Genomic DNA, 21,598 nt, shown 5'->3' on the forward strand with positions numbered 1-21,598 from the left:
TCATGGTGCAAAAATTAATGTAAGCTTTTTAACATGTTTGAAAAAATTGTGAACATTTTTTTGTTATGTGTGAAAAAAATGTTGTGAATTTTTTTACAAGATGTTAAAATTGGTTTAAATTTTTTGCCATCTTTACAACAAAACTTTGTAAAAACCTTAACGAATTGCATAAGTAGTTTCATTTTTAACAAAATTTTTCAACAAATTTTTTAAAAAATTTTCCATTGCAATTTTTTAACAAACTTTTCTATGACCTCATGTCTTTGTTGCTATCTCTTTAAAATAAAATTACTAAATGCAAAAAAAATAAAAATAAAAAACACAAAACAATCAAAATATTTTCAAATTAAAGAGCTGTCGAGCAGCTGAGTTTTCAAAATTTTGCAAGTCCTCGATGGAACGCAAAGCTGGTCTTGCCTCCATTACTGGTGGCTGTCTTGGTTGTTCGTTGACTGGAGTTCTTGGCTCAGAGAACCCCTCATTCTCTTCGATGGTAATTGGGTTGTCCACAGATCCCTCTTCCCAAGGAAAGAGGAAATCTTCGAATGGTTGAGCCACATATCTAGAGTCAGGAGTTTCGGGGTAGTTGATTCCCAAATGCTCAGCCACTTCCTCCATCATTTGCATTTCTCCAAGTTGGTTCTCTTTCATGGGTACTGGCGTTAAATTATGTTCGTTGAAATCTCCGCGCATCAGCTCCACCATGTGACAGAATTGGATTGGGATGTCCATTCGTGCCAGAAAAACTCCACAAACTGTTTCTCGCACTTGGATATCTACTGAATCAGCCGAAAATTCTACCAAGAACATAAGGTTGTTGTTTTGCACTGAGAAGATCATTTTGGGCAAAAAGTTGCGAGGGAAGTTGAATGAGTAAAAGGTTCAGATTAAAAACAAGTTTCACAGTTGCGAGAGAAGTAGTTGTCGATGGTTAAGTTGAAATTAAAATATTTTGAGCTGAGAGAGGAGGTAGTTGACGGTAGTTAAGTTGAAAATAAAATGATTTTAAGTAAAGAGAAAGGGGTACCATCATGGTTTTTCCTTATTTGGATTGTGGTCGTGCCCACACCGATTTCAGTTTCCTTTTATGGATTTCTTATAGAAAAGTCGTGTCCAATCGGAAACAAAGCTCCATTTTACCCATTGTTGCTTCCAATCACAAAAATTTTCATTTTTGTTCTAGTTGTCGTATCCAATCAGAGAAAAATTTACCTTTTAAGGACTAAAATCTTCCAAATAATTAAAAATATAGACAAAAGCAATTGCCAAAATTAAATGACGAAAAGTTGTTTGCTGTAAAATAAGAAATATTGTCGATATAAGAAACAAAAGAAGAAAAATTAATAAAAGTAGCATCTCTGCAAGTTTCTCATCAAGTTAATTGAATTTTTTGTATATTATCGATAGAAAATTGCTACGTTTTGAGTAGAAATTCAAGTTCTTTTATTTTGATGTAAATTTGAGAGGATTACTCAAACTTGATGAATTTTTCAAAGCAAATCTTTTGAAATCTGATTCCAAACCTGATCATGCAAGAGTTTGAACTTTGAAAATTTTTAAAGAAAAGGAGGAAAAAAGAATTTTGCTGGGGAGTTTTGACAAATTTGGGAGTTGGTTAGGGAGTAAAAAGAGTCTTTGAAAATTATCGTACGACTTTTTCATTAACTTCAAAATTTCTAAATAAAACAAAATTTCTTTTCTAGTCAGGTGTAACTCAGCAGTAAGTTTATAGCTTTGATACGCAATATATGAATCAAAAGTAAACTCTTTGATTGGGTAAGTGTCCTTAAAGAGTCCTTTACTTAGTCGGAGAACTCTATTTTTTTGACAAGCTAAACGTCCAAAAAATTGTGAAAAAAGTAAGAATCTACATATATTTCATCAAAAAGGAAATCACACGGAATCTTTTCTTTTTCTTGTAGAGTAACTCGAGGAAGTTCAAGTGTTTTGAACTGACATTTTTCAAAAATGAACTTTTTTGATCCAAAGTTAAGTCTAGAATCTGCTTAGTTCTGATTGGTTGAAAACTTTTCTGGCAAATTCTAGATTTCGCAGGAATGACGGAGGCGATGAAGTCATTACCGTAAAAGGAAAATTGCGTGGGTGGTGACGCCACTTCTTATCATAGAATGACGTCATTACCATAAAAGGATAACTGCGTAGGCGATGACGTCATTGTTAGTATAAATACGCTTATTTTATTGGGTTAAATCATTCATTTTGTTTGAAAACAGTTCATTGAATTTTATTTCAAAATTTACAATTCGTTACTTTGCGAAAAGAAAAAAGTAAGTATTTCCATTCATTTGGTACTTTAAATTTTTAATCTTGAAACATTTCCAAAGTCCCAATTTTTTTTAATAATGCCTGCCCTTAACCGAAACGAGAAAGTAAAGTGTGGAGAATGTGGAATTATGTATGTTCGCCAGAACGCAGCTCGACATCGAAAGAGATATGAAAAGACTGAGGAGCATAAGTATCCAAAGTGTCATTTTTATAAAAAGATCAAAGAGGAGATGGATTATCATGTTGCAAAGAAGCATGCTCAACCAAGTTCGAAGAAGTCGACAGTTTGTCGTTCTTGCGAACAATAGTTCCCAAGTTGCTACTCTCTCCAACAACATCGGAGAAAGGAACACGGAACTAAGCAACGGAAACCCAGTGACACTATAGATGACTTGAACAAGATTGTGGAGTAAGAAAGGGAAGATGGTGAAAAACTAAAGAAGGAACTTAGTTCTATTCAACATTTTCTGGTGGATACGGAGGTGAAAATTGGACGACATAAGGTATTTAACTTCCGAATGTCCAAGATAGATACTAAAATAATCAACGAGAAACATGAAGAAGTCTTTAACAAGCTCAATTCTGCTGCTCAAATCAACATTGCTCTGGGTTTTGTTCTTCGAAAAATTGAGACTGGTGAATATCGGTATTTCTACGCCCATAAAATCAATACTTTAATTCAATAATCTAATTTGCTCTGTACTAAAGCAGAGTTGATTACAATCCAAGGAAAAGTGGAAAAAATTGATATTGTGGAGCAATGTACCCAAAAACGCCAGAACACAAAATGGAGATTCAAGTTGATTACTAACGTTACAATTTTTGCTGCCTTGCTGAAAAATATCCCAATGGGATGTTCAGACTCTGTCTTACGCGAACCTCTAATGAAAAACCATTCTGTTAACTGTCTTTTGTCTAATAAAGACAAGGAACCTTACAAAGATCATTTGTGTCTTTTCCGCGCATTGGCAATGTACATGAACGGACACAAGGATCTCGACTCTCACACTTCCAAATACTTTACAGAATTTATATCAAAATCTGTTTATGGTCCTAAAAATGTTTGGGAGTTTCTCAAGAAGACTTAACTGTTGTCGAAGAAATTGTGCAAAGAAACTTCTTTATATACGATTTCGATATCCAAGAAGGAGAATATGTAGGACAACTAGCTCGACGTGGTATCGGAAGACTTGATAAAACAGTTAAACTCCTGAAATTTAACAATCATATCATTCATACAAGTGCTTTCGATGCCCTAGCTAAAGCCAGCTTTTTACACAAATCAGACCACTTCAATCAGCATCTCCTGAGATGCAAGGACCGAATGAGACATATTTACCCAAAGAACGTGTATGAGCTTCGAGAAACCTTGTTTGAAAAGCTAGAAGGATTCAATCTTTCAGTTTCTGAAGATAACAAAATTTTTCAATAACCTAGCATTTTTCGATTTTGAGTCAATTTCTGTTCCTACAGAGGAATTAAAAGAAAGACAAACTACAACCTGGATTGGAAAACCTGTTCCAATTTCAGTCTTTATATAATGGAATCTGATCGATGAACCCATCTGTTTGTACAACAAGGATCCACAGAACTTGATAATTGATTTTGTAGGCAACCTCGAACTGTTGGCTGAAAAGAGTAAGCTGGAGAAGAGAACAAAAATTCAAGATACTGAAGTAACTATCAATGAAAGAATGGAAAAGATCTTTGATCAGCTAAACGAGCGAAGTAAAACTTTTTCAAGCATCAAATTTGAGTACGAAAACGAATGCATTGAAGATTCGGAAGAAGCACATTTGTCAAGAGAATTCTTACGAGTTCAGAAAAATCAGCTCATCGATTTAAAACAGCAATTGGAGAGATATTTAAATACTTTACCTGTTTTTGGATTAATAGTGGTGGATATGATTTGAATTTGATCAAGTCCTCCCTAATCCCCTATTTGATTCGCGATGAAGAACAAGAAACATCCGTCATCAAAAAAGCGAATAACTCTAGATCTTTTAAAAACGAAATTATTTTTTTCCTTTGAGTGGTTTGATAACCCAGACAAACTTGAGTTTCCCGAATTGCCACCGTATGAAGCCTTTTTTAGTAAACTTAGAAACATCAATCCTCTAGACAAAGTTTTCGTCGATTATGAGAAGCTGAGAAAGAGTGGACTTGACGAACAACAAGCACTGAAAAAGCTTCAAATCAAGGCTGTGCTTCCATCTGGTATGGATGATTACAATTATTTACAAGAGACTTGGAATAAAATCGGAATGACAGTGTTCAAAGACTTTATGAAGTGGTACAACAACAAGGATGTAGTTCGAACCCTGGAACAAAATTGATTCAGTTTTATCATAACAAGGGGATAGATATGACTGGTAGACCTTCCAATGTTTTCATTCGAAAAGCTGTAGTTGATGAAACATACATCAAAATTTAATCAAATGTTTGTAAATCAATCGTTGGAATTGATGCAAGCCAGCTTTACCCTTTCTCAATGTGTGAAGATATGCCAACAGGACTGTACACGAGATGGGAGTTTGACACTGATATGCAAAAATTTAAAACTAGACGCAATCGAACTCGCAACTTTGAGAACATGGTCATGTTTTTCTGTCAGGAAACAAGACCAGAATGTAAAATTTCACATCTGGAAAACAGAAAAAAAAATCGACTGTTTTAAAGTGGACGGTTTTTGTGATCACTATAATACAGTGTTTGAAGCAATGGGATGTTATTACCACTTATGCTCTTGCCAAGAAGCTCGTCCCTCCTTGACAGATCAGCATATTGAGTGTTGAAACAAGTGAAGAGAAAGATTGATGATATCAGACGAGAGTACATAGAAGAGATAGAAAACAAAGTTGAAGAAATGTGGGAGTGTGAGTGGTGGGAAAGTTTCAAAGCCAATAACAAGATCAAAAATTATGTCAGAATCAACTTTCCTTACAAAAAACCTCTTTCTACAGACTCCCTTCTAGCAATTAAAAAGATGGATCTCTTGTTGGCCATGTTCAGTGCAATTTATTTGTTCCAGATGAACTAAAATCAAAATTTGCAAGTTTTTTTCCAATTTTCAAATTTACTGAGGTTGGAAGAATTTATATTGGAGATCACAGGGATAACTATGCAATCGAGAACGAAAAATTAAAACATCCTCAGAGAATGCTGATATCTAGTTTCGAGCTAGAAAATGGAACAGTTATAACTCCTCTGTTGAATTTTTATATAAAACTCGGCTTGAAGTGCACCAAAACTTACCCTTTTGTTCAATATTCTCCTCGCTATTGTTTCACTAGTTTTGTTCAATCAGTGGTTGATGCTAGAAGAGAAGGAGATGAAAACCTTTTGTCGGGAGTTGTAGCAGAAATTATGAAGCTTTTAGGCAACTCCGCGTATGGATATGAGATCATGGATAGATCCAGACATACAACCACAAAAAATCTAAAAGATGAAAAAACTCATTAACCAGTAAACGAGCCGTTGTTCAAACTATTAATTACAGTTGAAAAAGACTTGTATGAGGTGGAGTTGTTAAAAGCAACTATTGAGCACCGAGAACGCATCATTGTTGGATTCTTCATACTGCAGTATGCAAAACTGAGAATTTTGGAACTCTACTATAACTTCTTTGACAAGTTCTGTGATGTAAGCAATTTTGAATAGTTAGAGATCGATACAGACTCGCTTTACTTAGCTCTTGCAGAAAAAAATTTATACGAGTGTATCCAACCAGATATGAGAGCTGCTTGAGGAAAAATAAGGGAAAATGACTGCAGAGACCTTTCAAGGCGGATGCAAAATCTAATTTCTTCCCTCGAACGTGTTGCAGTACGCATAACAAGAATGATAAGCGGGAGCCGGGATTTTTCAAACTGGAATTCAGATGCACAGAAATGCTATGTTTATGTAGCGAAACTTATTGCTGCTTTGACAACAAAACAGATAAATTCAAATTTAGAAGCAAAGAACTTAATAAAGCGAAGTCTCGAAGATTCTGGAGATCGACCCATGTCAAAGTATAGGAGAGTGCTCGATGAAGCAATCAACCTAACATCTACAAATAGAGGATTCAGAACTATAAATCATATGTTAGCCGCATATGAGCAAACAAAGAAAGGATTTATTTGTTTTTATCCAAAAAGACAAGTCCAAGATGATGGAATTCATGCAAAACCAATAAACTTATAAGAACTGATGCAATGTAATGAGTTCATAACAAGTGATGCAATGTATTAAAATTTTGTACGATGCAGTGTTTTGTTGGTATTTTTTCACAAAGTTGCCGTAAGTTTCAAATATGATACAGTGAGTTATATACTTTGTTTTCAATTTATTTTTTTTCTCTGAAAAATTTGACTTTTTTGACGTTTCAGTAGGTTTCAGAACAGATTCAGATAGATAGAAAGTAAATTTTCATTATTGTTGATAAATATTCCAAGTTTTTGCCCAAAAACTCTTACCATTGACTTACCATGTATCAAAAGTCTAATTAGCAGACCTTCGTCCCACAATTGACACATTATTAAAAGTTAATTGTTCCCAATTAGATAACGCGCGCCGAGATTTTTGTGAAAAAACTAAACATTTCTACACAAACTTAAAAAAATGCCACTTTTCTTACCATTATCCTACCATCACACAAACCATAAAACCTTACCATCGGTATTTCCTACCTTAATGCATTGTAGACTCTATTCCCTATCTTAATACATAGCATGGCAGACTGGAAATCTATAACGTATCTTGATAGTTGGGGTCTGCTATGCTCATCCCCCTGATCAGCCTCAACATCTACTACTGTCTTGATATCAAAGAAAGCCCAATAAAAATAAACCTAATTGCATAAATATCTCCAAAGCAAAACTGTCCCGCAGTTATTCGATCCCCAGTTCAGGCCGTCGGTGTACACTCACTAAAAACAAACACTTTTTCAAATCCACCATTCAGAAAACTCACCTAAAAGAGCTTTGCGAGAAAATCAGGAGGCAAAACTTCGCTAGCAAAAAACCTAGCTCTATCGTTTAAGATACAAAATTGAAATTCTAGCTCTAGCTTATAAGATGATTTAATTTTGTGATTGGTGAACGCAAAAAAGCCGACAAGAATTTACGACCATGTTATTCAAGCTTCATGACAAAAAAATCAATATCTTATTATAGAAGGACGTCGTTAACATAAAAGGATAACTGCGTAGGCAATGACGTCATTGTTAGTATAAAAACGCTTATTTTATTGAGTTAAATCATTCATTTTGTTTGTCAATCAGAAACAGTTCATTGAATTTTTTTTCAAATTTTACAATTCGTTACTTCGCGAAAAGAAAAAAGTAAGTATTTCCATTCATTTGGTACTTTAAATTTTTTTTTAATCTTGAAACATTTCCAAAGTCCCAATTTTTTTTAATAATGCCTGTCCTTCACCGGAACGAGAAAGTAAAGTGTGGAGAATGTGGAATTATGTATGTTCGCCAGAATGCAGCTCGACATCGAAAGAGATATGAAAAGACTGAGGAGCATAAAAATTCCAAACTGTCATTTTTATACAAAGATCAAAGAGGAGATGGATTATCATGGTGCGAAGAAGCATGCTCAACCAAGTTTGAAGAAGTCGACAGTTTGTCCTTCTTGCGAACAATAGTTCCTACGTTACTACTCTCTCCAACAACATCGGAGAAAGGAACAAGGAACTAAGCAACGAAAACCCAGTGACTGTGTAGATGACTTGAACAAGATTGTGGAGGAAGAAGGGGAAGAGTGTGAAAAATTTAAGGAGGAACTTAGTGCTTTTCAACATTTTCTGGTGGATACGGAGATGGAACTTTGACAACTTAAGGTATTTAACTTCCAAATATCCAAGATAGATACTAAAATAATCAACGAGAAACTTGAAGAAGTCTTCAACAAGCTCGATTCTGCTGCTCAATTCAACATTGCTCTGGGTTTTGTTCTTCGAATTATTGAGACTGGTGAATATCGTTATTTCTACGCCCACAAAATCAATACTTTAATTGAAAAATCTCAATTGCTCTGTACTAAAGCAGACTTGATTACAATCCGAAGAAAAGTAGAAAAAACTTGATATTGTGGAGCAATGTACCCAAGAACGCCAGAACAAAAAATGGAGATTCAAGTTGATTACTAACGTTACAATTTTTGCTGCTTTGCTGAAAAACATCCCAATGGGATGTCCAGACCCTGTCTTACCCGAACCTCTACTGAAAAACCATTCTGTTAACTGTCTTTTATCTAATAAAGACAAGGATCATTTGTGTCTTTTACGCGCATTGGCAATGTACATAAACGGACACAAGGATCTCGACTCTCCTACTTCTAGATACTTTACAGAGTTATTATCCAAATCTTTTTATGATCATAAAAACTTTCGGGGAGTTTCTCCAGAAGACTTTACCTGTTGTCGAAGAAATTGTGCAAAAAAATCTTTATATACGATTTCGATATCCAACAAGGAAAATATGTAGGAGAACTAGCTCGACGAAGTATCAGAAGATTTGATAAAACAGTTAAGCTACTGAGATTTAACAATCATACCATTCATACAAATGATATAGATAGTTTTTTCAAGTGCTTTCGATGCCCTAGCTGTGACACCTTTTTACACAAATCAGACCATTTCAATCAGCATTTCCTTAGATACAAGGACTGAATGAGACATATTTACTCAACGAACGTGTATGAGCTTCGAGGAACTTTGTTTGAAAAGCTAGAAGGATTCAATCCTCAGTTTCTGAAGATAACAAACTTTTCTATAACTTAGCAATTTTCGATTTTGAGTCAATTTGTGTTCCTACAGAGGAATTAAAAGAAACACAAACTACAACCTGGAATGGAAAACATGTCCCAATTTCTGTCTCTCTATCATCGAATCTGATAGATGGACCCATATTTTTTACAAGTATGAACTTGATAATTGATTTTGTAAGCAACCTCGAACTGTTGGCTCAAAAGAGTAAGCTGGAGATGAGAACAAAATTTCAAGATACTGAAGTAGCTATCTATGAAAGAATGAAAAAGGTCTTTGATCAGCTTAACGAGCGAAGTAAAACTTATTCAAGCATCAAATTTGAACACGAAGACGAATGCTTTGAAGATTCGGAAGAAGCAGATATGTCAACACAATTCTTACGAATTCAGAAAAAGCAGCTCATCAATTTGAAACAGCATCTGGAGAGATATGTAATTACTTAACCTGTTTTTGGTTTAATAGTTGTAGATATGACTTGAATTCGATCAAGTCCTACCTAATCCTCTATTTGATTCGCGATAAATAACAAGAAACATCCGTCATCAAAAAAGCGAATGACTTTATACCTTTCAAGTTTGGATATGTACAATTTCTCGACATAATGAAGTTTCTGGGTCAGGCAACTACTCTCGAATACTTTCTCAAAGACTATAAAGCTAGCGAAACCAAATTATTTTTTTTCCTTTGAGTGGTTTGATAACCCAGACCAATTGATTTTCCCGAATTGCCACCGTATGAAGCCTTTTTCAGTAAACTTAGAAACATCAATCCTCTAGAAAAAGTTTTCTTCGATTATGAGAAGCTGAGAAAGAGTGGACTTGAATAACAACAAGGACTGAAAAAGCTTCAAATCAAGACTGTACCTCCATCTGGTATGGATAATTACAATTACTTACAAGAGACTTGGAACAAAAACAGAATGACAGTGTTCAAAATTTTTTTGAAGTCTTACAACAACATGGATTTAGCTCGAACCCTGGAAGCAATGCAAAATTGATTCAGTTTTATCATAACAAGGGGATAGATATGTTGAAACTTGCATATACTCTTCCAAATCTAGCAAACAAATGCCTAAACAAATCTACAAATTACAAGTTTTATCCATTTTGCGAAAGTGTGTAAAAAAATAGAGAGGACATGACTGGGAGACCTTCCAATGTTTTCACTCGAAAAACTGTAGTTGATGAAACGTACATCAGAAATTCATCAAATGTTTGTAAATCAATCGTTGAAATTGATGCAAGCCAGTTACTACTACTTCTGTTCTTGCCGAGAAGCTCGTCCTTCCTTAACAGATCAGGATATTGAGCAATGAAACAAGTGAAGAGAGAGGTTGATGATATGAGATGAGAGTACATAAAAGAGAAAGGGTACAAAGTTGAAGAAATGTGGGAGGGTGAGTAGTGGGAAATTTCAAAACCAATAACAAGATCAAAAATCACGTCAGAACCAACTTTCCCTACAAAAGACCACTTTCTACAGACTCCCTTCTAGCAATAAAAAATCTCTTTTTGGCTAGGTTCAGTGCAATTTTAGTTGTTCCAGATGAACTAAAATCAAAATTTGCGAATTTTCTTCCATTTTTCAAATTTACTGAGGTTGGAAGAAATTGTACTGGGGATAACATGGAGAACTATCCAATTGAGAACGAAATATTAAAACATCCTCAGTGAATGCTGATATCTAGTTTCAAGCTAGCAAATGGAACAGTTATAACTCCTCTGTTCAACTTTTATTTGGAACTTGGCTTGAAGTGCACCAAAATTTACCGTTTTGTTCAATAGCAAATGGCTATCGCTATTGTTCAATCAGTGGTTGATGCAAGAAGAGAATGAGATGAAAAACCTTTGTCAGGAGTTGTAGCAGAAATGATGAAGTTTTTAGGCAACTCCTCATATGGATATCAGATCATGGATAGATCCAGACATACAACCACAAAAAAACTAAACGATGAAAAATCTCATAAAGCAATAATTGAGCCGTTGCTCAAAAGATAGAATACAGTTGAAAAAGACTTGTTTGAGGTGGAGTTGTTAAAAGCAACCATTGAGCACCGAGAACGCATCATTGTTGGATTCTTCATACTGCAGTATGCAAAACTGAGAATTTTGGAACTCTACTATAACTTCTTTGACAACTTCTGTGATGTAAGCAATTTTGAATAGTTAGAGATGGATACAGACTCGCTTTACTTAGCTCTTGCAGAAAAAAAAATTATACGAGTGTATCCAACCAGATAAGAGAGCTGCTTGGGGAAAAATAAGGGAAAATGACTGCAGAGACCTTTCAAGGCGGATGCAAAATCTAATTTCTTCCCTCGAACTTGTTGCAGTACGCATAACAAGAATGATAAGCGGGAGCCGGGATTTTTCAAACTGGAATTCAGATGCACAGAAATACTATGTTTATGTAGCAAAACTTATTGCTGCTATGACAACAAAACAGATAAATTCAAATTTAGAAGCAGAGGACTGAACAAGCGAAGTCTCGAAGATTCTGGAGATCGAGCCATGTCAAAGTATAGGAGAGTGCTCGATGAAGCAATCAACCTAACATCTACAAATAGAGGATTCAGAACTACAAATCATATGTTAGCCACATATGAGCAAACAAAGAAAGGACTTATTTTTTTTATCCAAAAAGACAAGTCCAAGATGATGGAATTCATACAAAACCAATGAACTTATAAGAACTGATGCAATGTAATGAGTTGATAACAAGTGATGCAGTGTATTAAAGTTTTGTACGATGCAGTGTTTTGTTGGTATTTTTTTTTTTACAAATTTGCGGTAAATTTCAAATACGATGCAGTGATTTATATACTTTTTACTCAATTTATTCTTTTTTCTCTCAGAAATTTGACTTTTTCGACGTTTAAGTAGGTTTCAGAACAGATTCAGATAGATATAAAGTAAATTTTCATTTTTGTTGATAAATATTCCAAGTTTTTGCCCAAAAACTTTTACCATTGACTTACCATGAACCAAAAATCTAATTAAAAGGCCTTCGTCCCACAATTCACACGTCTTTAAAAATTCATTGTTCCCAATTAGATAACGCGCGCCGAGATTTTTGTGAAAAAACTAAACATTTCTACACAAAAACCAAATAAATACCACTTCTCTTACCATTATCCTACAATCCCACAAACCATAAAACCTTACCATCGGTATTCCCTATCTTAATACATAGCATGGCAGACTGGAAATCTATAACGTATCTTGATAGTTGGGGTCTGCTATGCTCATCCCCCCCTGATCAGCCTCAACATCTACTACTGTCTTGATATCAAAGAAAGCCCAAAAAATAAACTCAATTGCATAAATATCTCCAAAGGAAAACTGTCCCGCAGTTATTCGATCCCCAGATCAGGCCTCCTATTGAGTCGGTGTACACTCACTAAAAACAAAACGGTTTTTAAATCCACCATTCAGAAAACTCACCTAAAAGAGTTTTGCGAGAAAATCAGGAGCCAAAACTTCGTTAGCAAAAAACCTAGCTCTATCGTTTAAGATACAAAATTGAAATTCTAGCTCTAGCTTATAAGATGATTTAATTTTGTGATTGGTGAACGCAAAAAAAGCCGACAAGAATTACGACCATGTTATTCAAGCATCGACACAAAAATCAATATCTTAGATTTTTAAGAAAAAATGTTTACAGGACAGTTTTTTTGCGACCACTGAAAGTGAGAAATAACTTGCTGTTCGGAAATTTTAACTGAAAGCGGAAATTTTTTATATTTTAAATGCCTAGTAACCAGCTGTTATTGCTTTAAATAAAATAACTGAAAGCGGAAATTTTTTATATTTTAAATGCCTAGTAACCAGCTGTTATTGCTTTAAAAAATTTGCAAGATGAAAGTAACATTGATAAAAGAGACGCGGTGGAACCTTGCGCTTTTTGCAGTGTCACACGCCTGGCAGAGGGAACAACGTCAATAGTTAGAAAAAGATGAAGAAAACATGCGAGATGACAAGCTCCAACCAAATTTCCATAAGACAGAAAATCAATTGAAGGAGAGTTTTTCTGTTCATTCGGCCTCGTCTTCTTGTTGAGCGTTGCTTAAGAAGCGAAAATTTTTCGATCAAAAATTGTCGAAACATTAAACTGTCCTGTGCACAACTTTTCTTAAAAATTAATGATTTTGATTTTTTTGACATGAAGCTTGAATAACATAGTCATAATTATTCTCGTTTTTTGCGTTTACCAATCAGTTTACGCAGTTGGCCGCATAACGCTTGAAAGAAAAAAGAAAGAACAAAGAAGTGTGAAAGAACAAAGAAAGAGAAAAAAATGATTAAAAAAAGGAAAAAAATGAACCATCTAAGAGAAATGGATCAAACTGTGTAAATCTATTGAACGGTTGAATAATCTAGTTTCGTAACTTTATTTTAGTTTTTAGTAACCGTTGACGTTTTTTCGCTCCATTTCCGCTTTTGTAATTCGAGAGCACAATTCACCTTATTTTCAGCAGATGCGATTGAATTGATCTCAAAACTGTAGATATGATCAAGTGCATTCAAATATCCTTTGTTATGAGGAAAACATTTCTTTTGTAATAGATGAATTTTTTACCGAAAAAAAATAGAACCAACAAAAAATCACGAGAGCTTCAGATGCGAAAACTACTCTTCTCCTACGATTAGAAAATTGAAGATGCGAAAAAAGTTTATTCACAAAGGCAAAGCGGAGCTCAAAAAATTGATCTACATAGTTCTACAAAACCTTCACATTTTTTAATTGAAAAAACCATTCAAAATCGGTGATCGAGTGGTAAAGAAAAAATAGAAAAAATGCCAATTGAGCCAATAATAAAATGTTGTCATAGAACAGTTTGAGCTAATGTTACTTGCCCCATTCCGTTTGGAACAAGCAAGAGCATACCATGTGCATAGTGTAAGCGGCGCAAAAATAGTTTTTTTAATACGGTACCAACCAAAACCTTATGAATGAAAAAAGATAACCAATAAAAGAGCTTGAGTTTTTTTTCACAAGTTGCAGAACGACTTTTGTTGCCACGCAAATAACCTATAATAAGCGAGAATATAGAACCAAATAAATTGAACAAAGTTAAGATCAGTTGAACAGTTGTCTAGAACAAAGCTTAAAAAACTGACCAGACCGGTTGGGCGTAAGTTGAAGCCCCACAAAAAACCAAGGTTTTTGCCCGAACCAAAAATTTTATACAACTACAACAAAAATTAAAACATAGCAAAAGCTTTGTCTAACAGGTTATTGCCGTCTGTAAGTGATTTACCTTATATCACAAAAATGATGTTATGTTAACACGTTAAGCCATGAATGTGCCGATTTTGTTGAAATATTTTTCCGTTATATCGACAAAATCTGCGATTTATACCGTTTCCAGAATTACTTCATTTTGATTAATTCATCGTTTAGTTAACTTTTGTGAGATATTTTAGGGTTATGAGGTAAGCGCGGTCATATTTTTGGTACCGCGACCCGGGAATCGAGCAGCAATTCTATTCCAGCAGCGCTTCCACTATTACACAATTCAACCAACACCATCAGGGGCTGACAACAGTGGTTGCGCAAGTGTTGACCGAAAGTGGGCGTTTGGCCGAAAATGGGCGTTTGGCCGAAAAAGGGCGTGTGGCCAAAAGTGTCGGTTGGCCGAAAGTGGGCGTTTGGCTGAAAGTGGCTGTTTGTCCGAAATTGGTGTCCATTTGGCTGAATTGTGCGATTGGCAGAGTGCAAAAGGCCGAAATTCGTCAGAGAGTGCAAGTAGACTGATTGTCCAGTTCGCCAAAAGTGTTCTGCTGGCCGAAAGCTGACACAGGCTTTTTCAACTGTCCGTATTGTTGACTTTGGTCGACGTGGGCTGGTGTTTTTCGTTGACACCCGAAATTTTTGGAATTCTTCCCGATGACCGCTTCAAAAACTTCAATCTCCAAAAACTTGTAAGACCGATTCAAAACTTCAATATTTGTGTCTGCGTGAGCTTATTATGACTAAAATGTTGTTGTCAACAGTAAATCCTTGAAAGCAGACTGAAAATTAGGTAACTGTTTGGTTAATTCGTTGGTATACAGATTAAAGGTCAGGGGTTCCAAAACGGTGCCCTGAGGGGCAAGTTGGTTCAAAGATATCCAATGTGATCCAATGTTGTTGACAATTGTTTCCTGATGTCGGTTGCTGATAAAAAAAATATGATCATTTCTATTGCGTTTTCAAGAAAGTTCAGAGATTTATGTTTTTGTTCTAGAAACTTATGATCAAAAGAGTCGAATGGTTAGGAAAGATCTAATAATGAGTAAGGAACAAACTTGTTGCAATCAATTGATTTTCTAAACAAAATTGGCGCTGAATAAGATTGCATCTTTTGTCGAATAGGAGGCTCTAAAACCAAATTGATGTTGTTTAGCAGGTTTTGTGATAAAAGATGTTCGTTAATTTGTTTTTATAAAAAAAATTTTGATTACTTTTGATAATTCACTTGTTATTGAGAATGTCCTGTAGTTTTCTGTTAATTCTGGATTGTCTTTTTTGTACATTGGTGTGACAATGGCTTTTCTACGCTTATCGGGAAAGATAATATTCTTATCTTTTCAATAAAAAGGAAAGTAAAAAGTGGGTAAATTTTATTGCAACCATCTTTTAGTGCCCATGCGGGGATGTCAGAGGGCCCCGGTGGCTTTTTAAAATTGAGTTTTAAGCGTTCTATTTTGCACTCTAATAACACCTGAATTAAAGCTCTTTTTTGTTATTTAAGCTAAATTCTTTTTTGAGGAAAGAGGGTTTTGGTTGTCGTAACGTAATTATGGAAGCAGCCTGAAGGTGAATTTTTTTAAATTAAACTGATTTGCCATTTTGAAACTGATTGAAAGTAATTCACTGAAGGAATTTTCTAAAAGTGAAATTTGATTTGCTGGTTTTTTTGAAATTGTAGTATCCTTGGTAATATTCCATTTTTCACGCTCAATTTTTGAGTTAAGAAACTGCGAAATGAATTGTTCATCCTGGAAAATTACACTTCGTTTGCCGTGACGGATAAAGATTGATTTTAGCGGAGTATCTTTTTCAATAGTTAGTACAATGTTGTTGGTGAAAATGTTGTAGATTGAATCAAGCTCATTTTGCCTGTAAAAGTGTCACAATTATTTTTACAAAGGTTTGATTTATATACTTCTACTGAGTCATTTTTTATCGTAGATTTTGCATTTCATTGGCATGTTTTTAGCAGGAAGTTTTAGTTCAGTTATAGAAATTGTAGCTAAGCGGTCTATTTTGAGTCAACAGTGACCAAACAATTCATTTAAACTCAGAAAGATGAGTATCAGGGTGATATGTTACATTAGTTGGTAATTTTGAGTATAGCGCATGTATTAAGTTTGAGAATTATAATGCCTAACATAGTCATTTCATTTTCACTCAGTTGTACTACTACTAAGATTTTTTTGTAAATACATTACTCTGCCAAATGAAATTCTATTCAAACATTCAAATTTTTCACTTCTTTCGACAAAAAATTTGGCTTTTGAAATAAATTATAAATAATGTAAGAAGTATAGCAAAAAGCAATCCAGCTATTGGAATTTAATCTACCACCTATTAAAGTATATCACCGAGTATCAGTGCTATAGTTTTGCGCTTGTCTTTTCTACAACCAATTCTGATTTGATTATTCTTTAAAAACCTGAACAGAGTAAACGTTGGTTTGTCCAGCATTATTTAATCAAAAAAATCCTTCGAAAAAAGAACACGAAAATATGAAGCAAGGATTGTTTTAATCGATTCAAAATGTTCAAGTTATCCAAGTCAGAAAAAATAGGCCTTGAGCTGACTAGTTTTGAACACGACAAAACAGAAACCAAGTGAAACAAGGATAGCCGGTTACTGTGCAAGTAGCACATAATGTTATGACCTGTCATTAAAACCATCATGAAAAAATTTTTATTTCAAATTAGTTGCTTCTGCATTGTATGATAAAAGAATCTGAAGTAAATCTCTAACTTAGGCATATACGGCAATCATACGGCAATCATTTAGTAATTTAGGCAAACAGTGCGTAAATTTTTGAAGAAAAAACTACTAGAAAAACAAAAAATATAAATTATGTTTTTAAATTTGAAGCGTTTGAGTCCCAAACTGGCATTACATTTTTACTCATTACTGTTTTTAGATTTAGTTGGGTAAACTTAAATTTAAGCACAATTAATCTTTTGTAAACGGCCTAAATTAGGCATAAATTTGCTTTACTTTCTCGAATTTAGACGAAAAATCGAAAAATTAAAACCTGTTTTCTCGACACTGGACGGGAACGACTGAAAGGGCTTTCATATGATATATCACTCAACCCAGTCCGATGACTATTTGTGGTACCTGATTTAGCGTGGAAAACAAAAAGAAAAACTAAGAAACTCGAATACAAAGCTCCTCCATATTTTCAATGGTCGGAACTAAAATAACGTGCACGGAAATGAGATCCCAAGCGGTTTTACTCCAAAAATGGTCAACTCCCCGCTGATCAGCTCCGTGTTGCTAGAACTTAGAAGTCTTTCACTGTAAAGTATCTGAGACGATTTTCAGACACTAGATGTTTGGAAGTAAACATTTATTTCTACACATGCAACAACAATATTCAAAATTTATCTAAATTCCATATAAATTAACTCGAGAAGTCTAAGCTACCAATTAGAACACACAATGAAATTCAATCTTGTCCATAGTTTTCATTGAAGCTTTCAAACTTGGCAATTTCCTCATCATCTACGGATTTCTTCATATTCAGCAATGCATCGTCAACGTCACACTGAAACGACATCGGGTAACTGTGTCGTACACAAAGCTCTTCCATGTTATAAGCCCGCTACAGCAAACTAGAGCCCCCTCCCCTCATAGCGTAACATAACTACTTTGATGAAGCTATAAACCTTTTGCTGCAATGCTGCCAGCGGTCTCTAATGGGAGCGATCCAAAAACTATTTCACAAGAGTTATCATTTAGAAAACAATTTATTTTAGATGAGATTGCTAATGAAGTGTTTTCTCATTAATTTTCGAAAACAAAGCCATCAGACAGTTGGAAAAGAGTCACTGGACGCAATTAAAAAAATACTGACTTCATTATTTTTGAAAGAACCTCAACTTTCGAATTTTGTGGGAAAAAAATAGATGGCCTTAGAGCTCTTTGAAAATCTAGAGCAATGTTGTTTGCTGAGAAAACTGGATCAATAAGTAAAAATTTTACTTCGCTGATAAAATCGATAACTCACTTTCGAAACTAGAAGTAGATCACAATTTCCGAAACATTTTGTAGCTCTATAGTGGAGTTTGCCTTCGTTTCAACAAAATAGATGTGACATTGAAAAAAAATCAAAAGTCAAACCGCGAAAAAAGCAAATTTAAGTCTAAACAAACTAACACTTCCTGAAAAAAAAACGACTCTTTAAAAAAGAACTTACACTAGTGGACATAATTAAACGCAAATTCAAGCTTTTACTCTCTAAAAAGGCTAACTGAAAGGTCCATTTTGGACAATACTTACTTCGAACTTTAACAAAATTCTTACATCAATCGAAAGCAAATGATCTGAAATACCTTCCTTGAAAGTCTCAATTTTTAAATTGAAGCAGTCACCAGTTTTTTGGATCTGAAAATGCCAGCTTTCACCGTCTGCTCTAAGTTTTGCATCGTAGTGAACTATTTCTCGAATAAACGGAGTAAAAAAGTTGTTCATGCGACGAGAAACAAAGTCAGCGAGAAAACTGGAATATTCAGTATGACAACTTTCCTAGACTCAGCTGTTTCTTACAATTTCACGCGGATGATGAAAACTGGCATTTTCAGACCCAGAAAAAAACTGGTTAGCGCTTCAAATTAAAAATTGAGACTTTCATGGAGGGTATTTCAGATCATTTGCTTTCGGTTGATGTACAAATTTTGTTAAAATTCGAAGTAAATGTTGTCCAAAATAGTCCTTTAAGTTAGGCTTTTTAGAGAGTAAAAACCTGAATTTGCGTTTATTTTTGTCCACTAGTGTAACTTTTTTAAACAAAATAACATTCATAGCGTTAACTGCCCGCGAAATCTTAATCACTCCCCATTGTATACCACTTGGAGCTTTTAAGTCTGTAAGACCTTACGGAATACTAAAAATTTGGTTAAAGCTAAGGCTAATTTCGATTTGTCCATTTTTTTAGTCCGATAAATTTGGAATAAACAGCTGGCAGACAATTGATAGGAAGTCATTTAGCTCTAAGAGATCTACACAACAATTCAAACACATAGCCGAAGCTGCAACTTTAACACAAATGGGTAAAATTGGTAAAGATTAGCTCAAAAAGGGTTTAAAAGTGGAACACAGAGGCGAAGCTGAGCTTCGCACAACTTGCGAAACAATATAAAAAAGCCGCTTGAAACACAAAAAAAGTAAAAAAAACTAGATCTATGAAAATGAATAGCCCAGACAATACAATGAAGAAAACGCAGCAAAAGACAATTTACTACGCGGTAACAAAGCAGAAACCCCTTAAGATGAAAAAAAATTAACAAGACGTATAAAAATGTATTAAGTCCCCCTCACCTTCAACACACACACGCATTTAATTGCCCAGTTAAAGAAAACAATCTGAGCCCTGAGGCCGCCAAGCCGATAACAAATAGGAAGAAACCTATTAGGCAGAAAAAAACAAAAAGCCTAAAAAAATCGAAAAAATTTGAGACTAATAAAAAATTATTTTAAAGAGGGCAAAACCTCAAAAATTTTACATTTACGAAAACTTTCAATTTATTAAATCCCCGCCCTGAAACACACGCACGCACAAAATTTTTTGCTCGTCGAACGACGCCACATGAGTACACTTAGCTGAGATATGATAGGCCGAAACTGAGTAAGCAGTAATTAAAAGAGAAAAAATACAAATTTGAAGACTTTAAAGAAGCTTTAAGTCCCCCTCACCCTCAAAACACACACACACACACACACACAAACACAAAAAAATTCGCTAATCAAAAGAGGCAATATATGGTCACTAAGCCGATATATTATAAGCCGCAACCTATCAAGCCGAAAAAAGGAAAGAATATAAAAACGAAAAAAATATATGAAGTTTTAACAAATCGAGTTGGTAAATTACAAACGACAGAAAAATTCGAACAGAGCAGATATTTGAAATCCTAACAAGCAACAAGCACAAGGTATTTCTGTAGTGGTAAATTGGTTGGTAAGAGGCTTCAAGGAAATGAGTCCAGATGAAAAGTCCTGTCAACAAAGTCGCAAGGGTAATAAGTACATAATAAGTAATAAGAAAAAGGCTAGCCTTGCTTTGAACCGCATTCGAACTTTGAACTGGGGCTTTTGAGTCTAACGCACGTCGGCGCATCTGCGCCATGGTCGCTTGACAAAACAAACATTTGCACTAAGAAAGCAGATAAGACCGTTCTTAAATTCCCGAAGCTAAGCAGAAACAGTGCCACCAAATGACAACTTACTAGCGAAATGGATAGGAAAAAAATACATTCGTATTGTTAAGCTACGCTCGCTTGAGCAAACTTATTTTAAATTTGACTTCGGCTCAAAGACGTTTAAGAATCTTCAATGATAGACACTTTCTTTCATTAAAAAAAAAGCAAGTTAAGTGAGCGTAATTTGCCTTTCTGTTAGCGATCATTTTGATTGAAATTAAAAATAAACCAAATGTCGAAAAGCGAAAAATCAGTTGAATATGAAATTAAAAGAATTTTTCAGACTAAGAGAAAAAATCAGCACGGCCTATATAAGTCGCAACTCTTTAAAAACCAACACAGAAAAACTGACACAAGAAAACCGGTTAAACTTCCACACAAAAAAACAAAAACAAGTTAAGTGAGCGTAATTTGCCTTTCTGTTAGCGATCATTTTGTTAGCGATCACACACACACACACAAACACAAAAAAATTCGCTAATCAAGAGAGGCAATATATGGTCACTAAGCCGATATATTATAAGCCGCAACCTATCAAGCCGAAAAAAGGAAAGAATATAAAAACGAAAAAAATATATGAAGTTTTAACAAATCGAGTTGGTAAATTACAAACGACATAGAAAAATTCGAACAGAGCAGATATTTGAAATCCTAACAAGCAACAAGCACAAGGTATTTCTGTAGTGGTAAATTGGTTGGTAAGAGGCTTCAAGGAAATGAGTCCAGATGAAAAGTCCTGTCAACAAAGTCGCAAGGGTAATAAGTACATAATAAGTAATAAGAAAAAGGCTAGCCTTGCTTTGAACCGGATTCGAACTTTGAACTGGGGCTTTTGAGTCTAACGCACGTCGGCGCATCTGCGCCATGGTCGCTTGACAAAACAAACACTTGCACTAAGAAAGCAGATAAGACCGTTCTTAAATTCCCGAAGCTAAGCAGAAACAGTGCCACCAAATGACAACTTACTAGCGAAATGGATAGGAAAAAAATACATTCGTATTGTTAAGCTACGCTCGCTTGAGCAAACTTATTTTAAATTTGACTTCGGCTCAAAGACGTTTAAGAATCTTCAATGATAGACACTTTCTTTCATTAAAAAAAAAACAAGTTAAGTGAGCGTAATT

The 21,598-nt window shown here is 34.7% G+C and overlaps 1 protein-coding gene across 2 annotated transcripts in view; it reads right to left on the minus strand.

The window, feature by feature from the left end:
• Positions 1-17,633: 17,633 nt before the first annotated feature.
• The window catches only part of LOC134853403 (vacuolar protein sorting-associated protein 4B-like), a 117,126-nt gene continuing 113,161 nt past the window's right edge, over positions 17,634-21,598 (minus strand). For both annotated transcript variants that reach the window (XM_063869397.1, XM_063869398.1), the window contains exon 8: positions 17,634-17,821. In XM_063869397.1, the coding sequence (XP_063725467.1) occupies positions 17,723-17,821 (99 nt within the window). In that variant the 3' untranslated portion in view covers positions 17,634-17,722. The remainder of the gene's footprint in view (positions 17,822-21,598) is intronic.

This window comes from Symsagittifera roscoffensis, chromosome 8 (assembly GCF_963678635.1).
Source record: "Symsagittifera roscoffensis chromosome 8, txSymRosc1.1, whole genome shotgun sequence".
NCBI classification, from domain to species: domain Eukaryota; kingdom Metazoa; phylum Xenacoelomorpha; order Acoela; family Convolutidae; genus Symsagittifera; species Symsagittifera roscoffensis.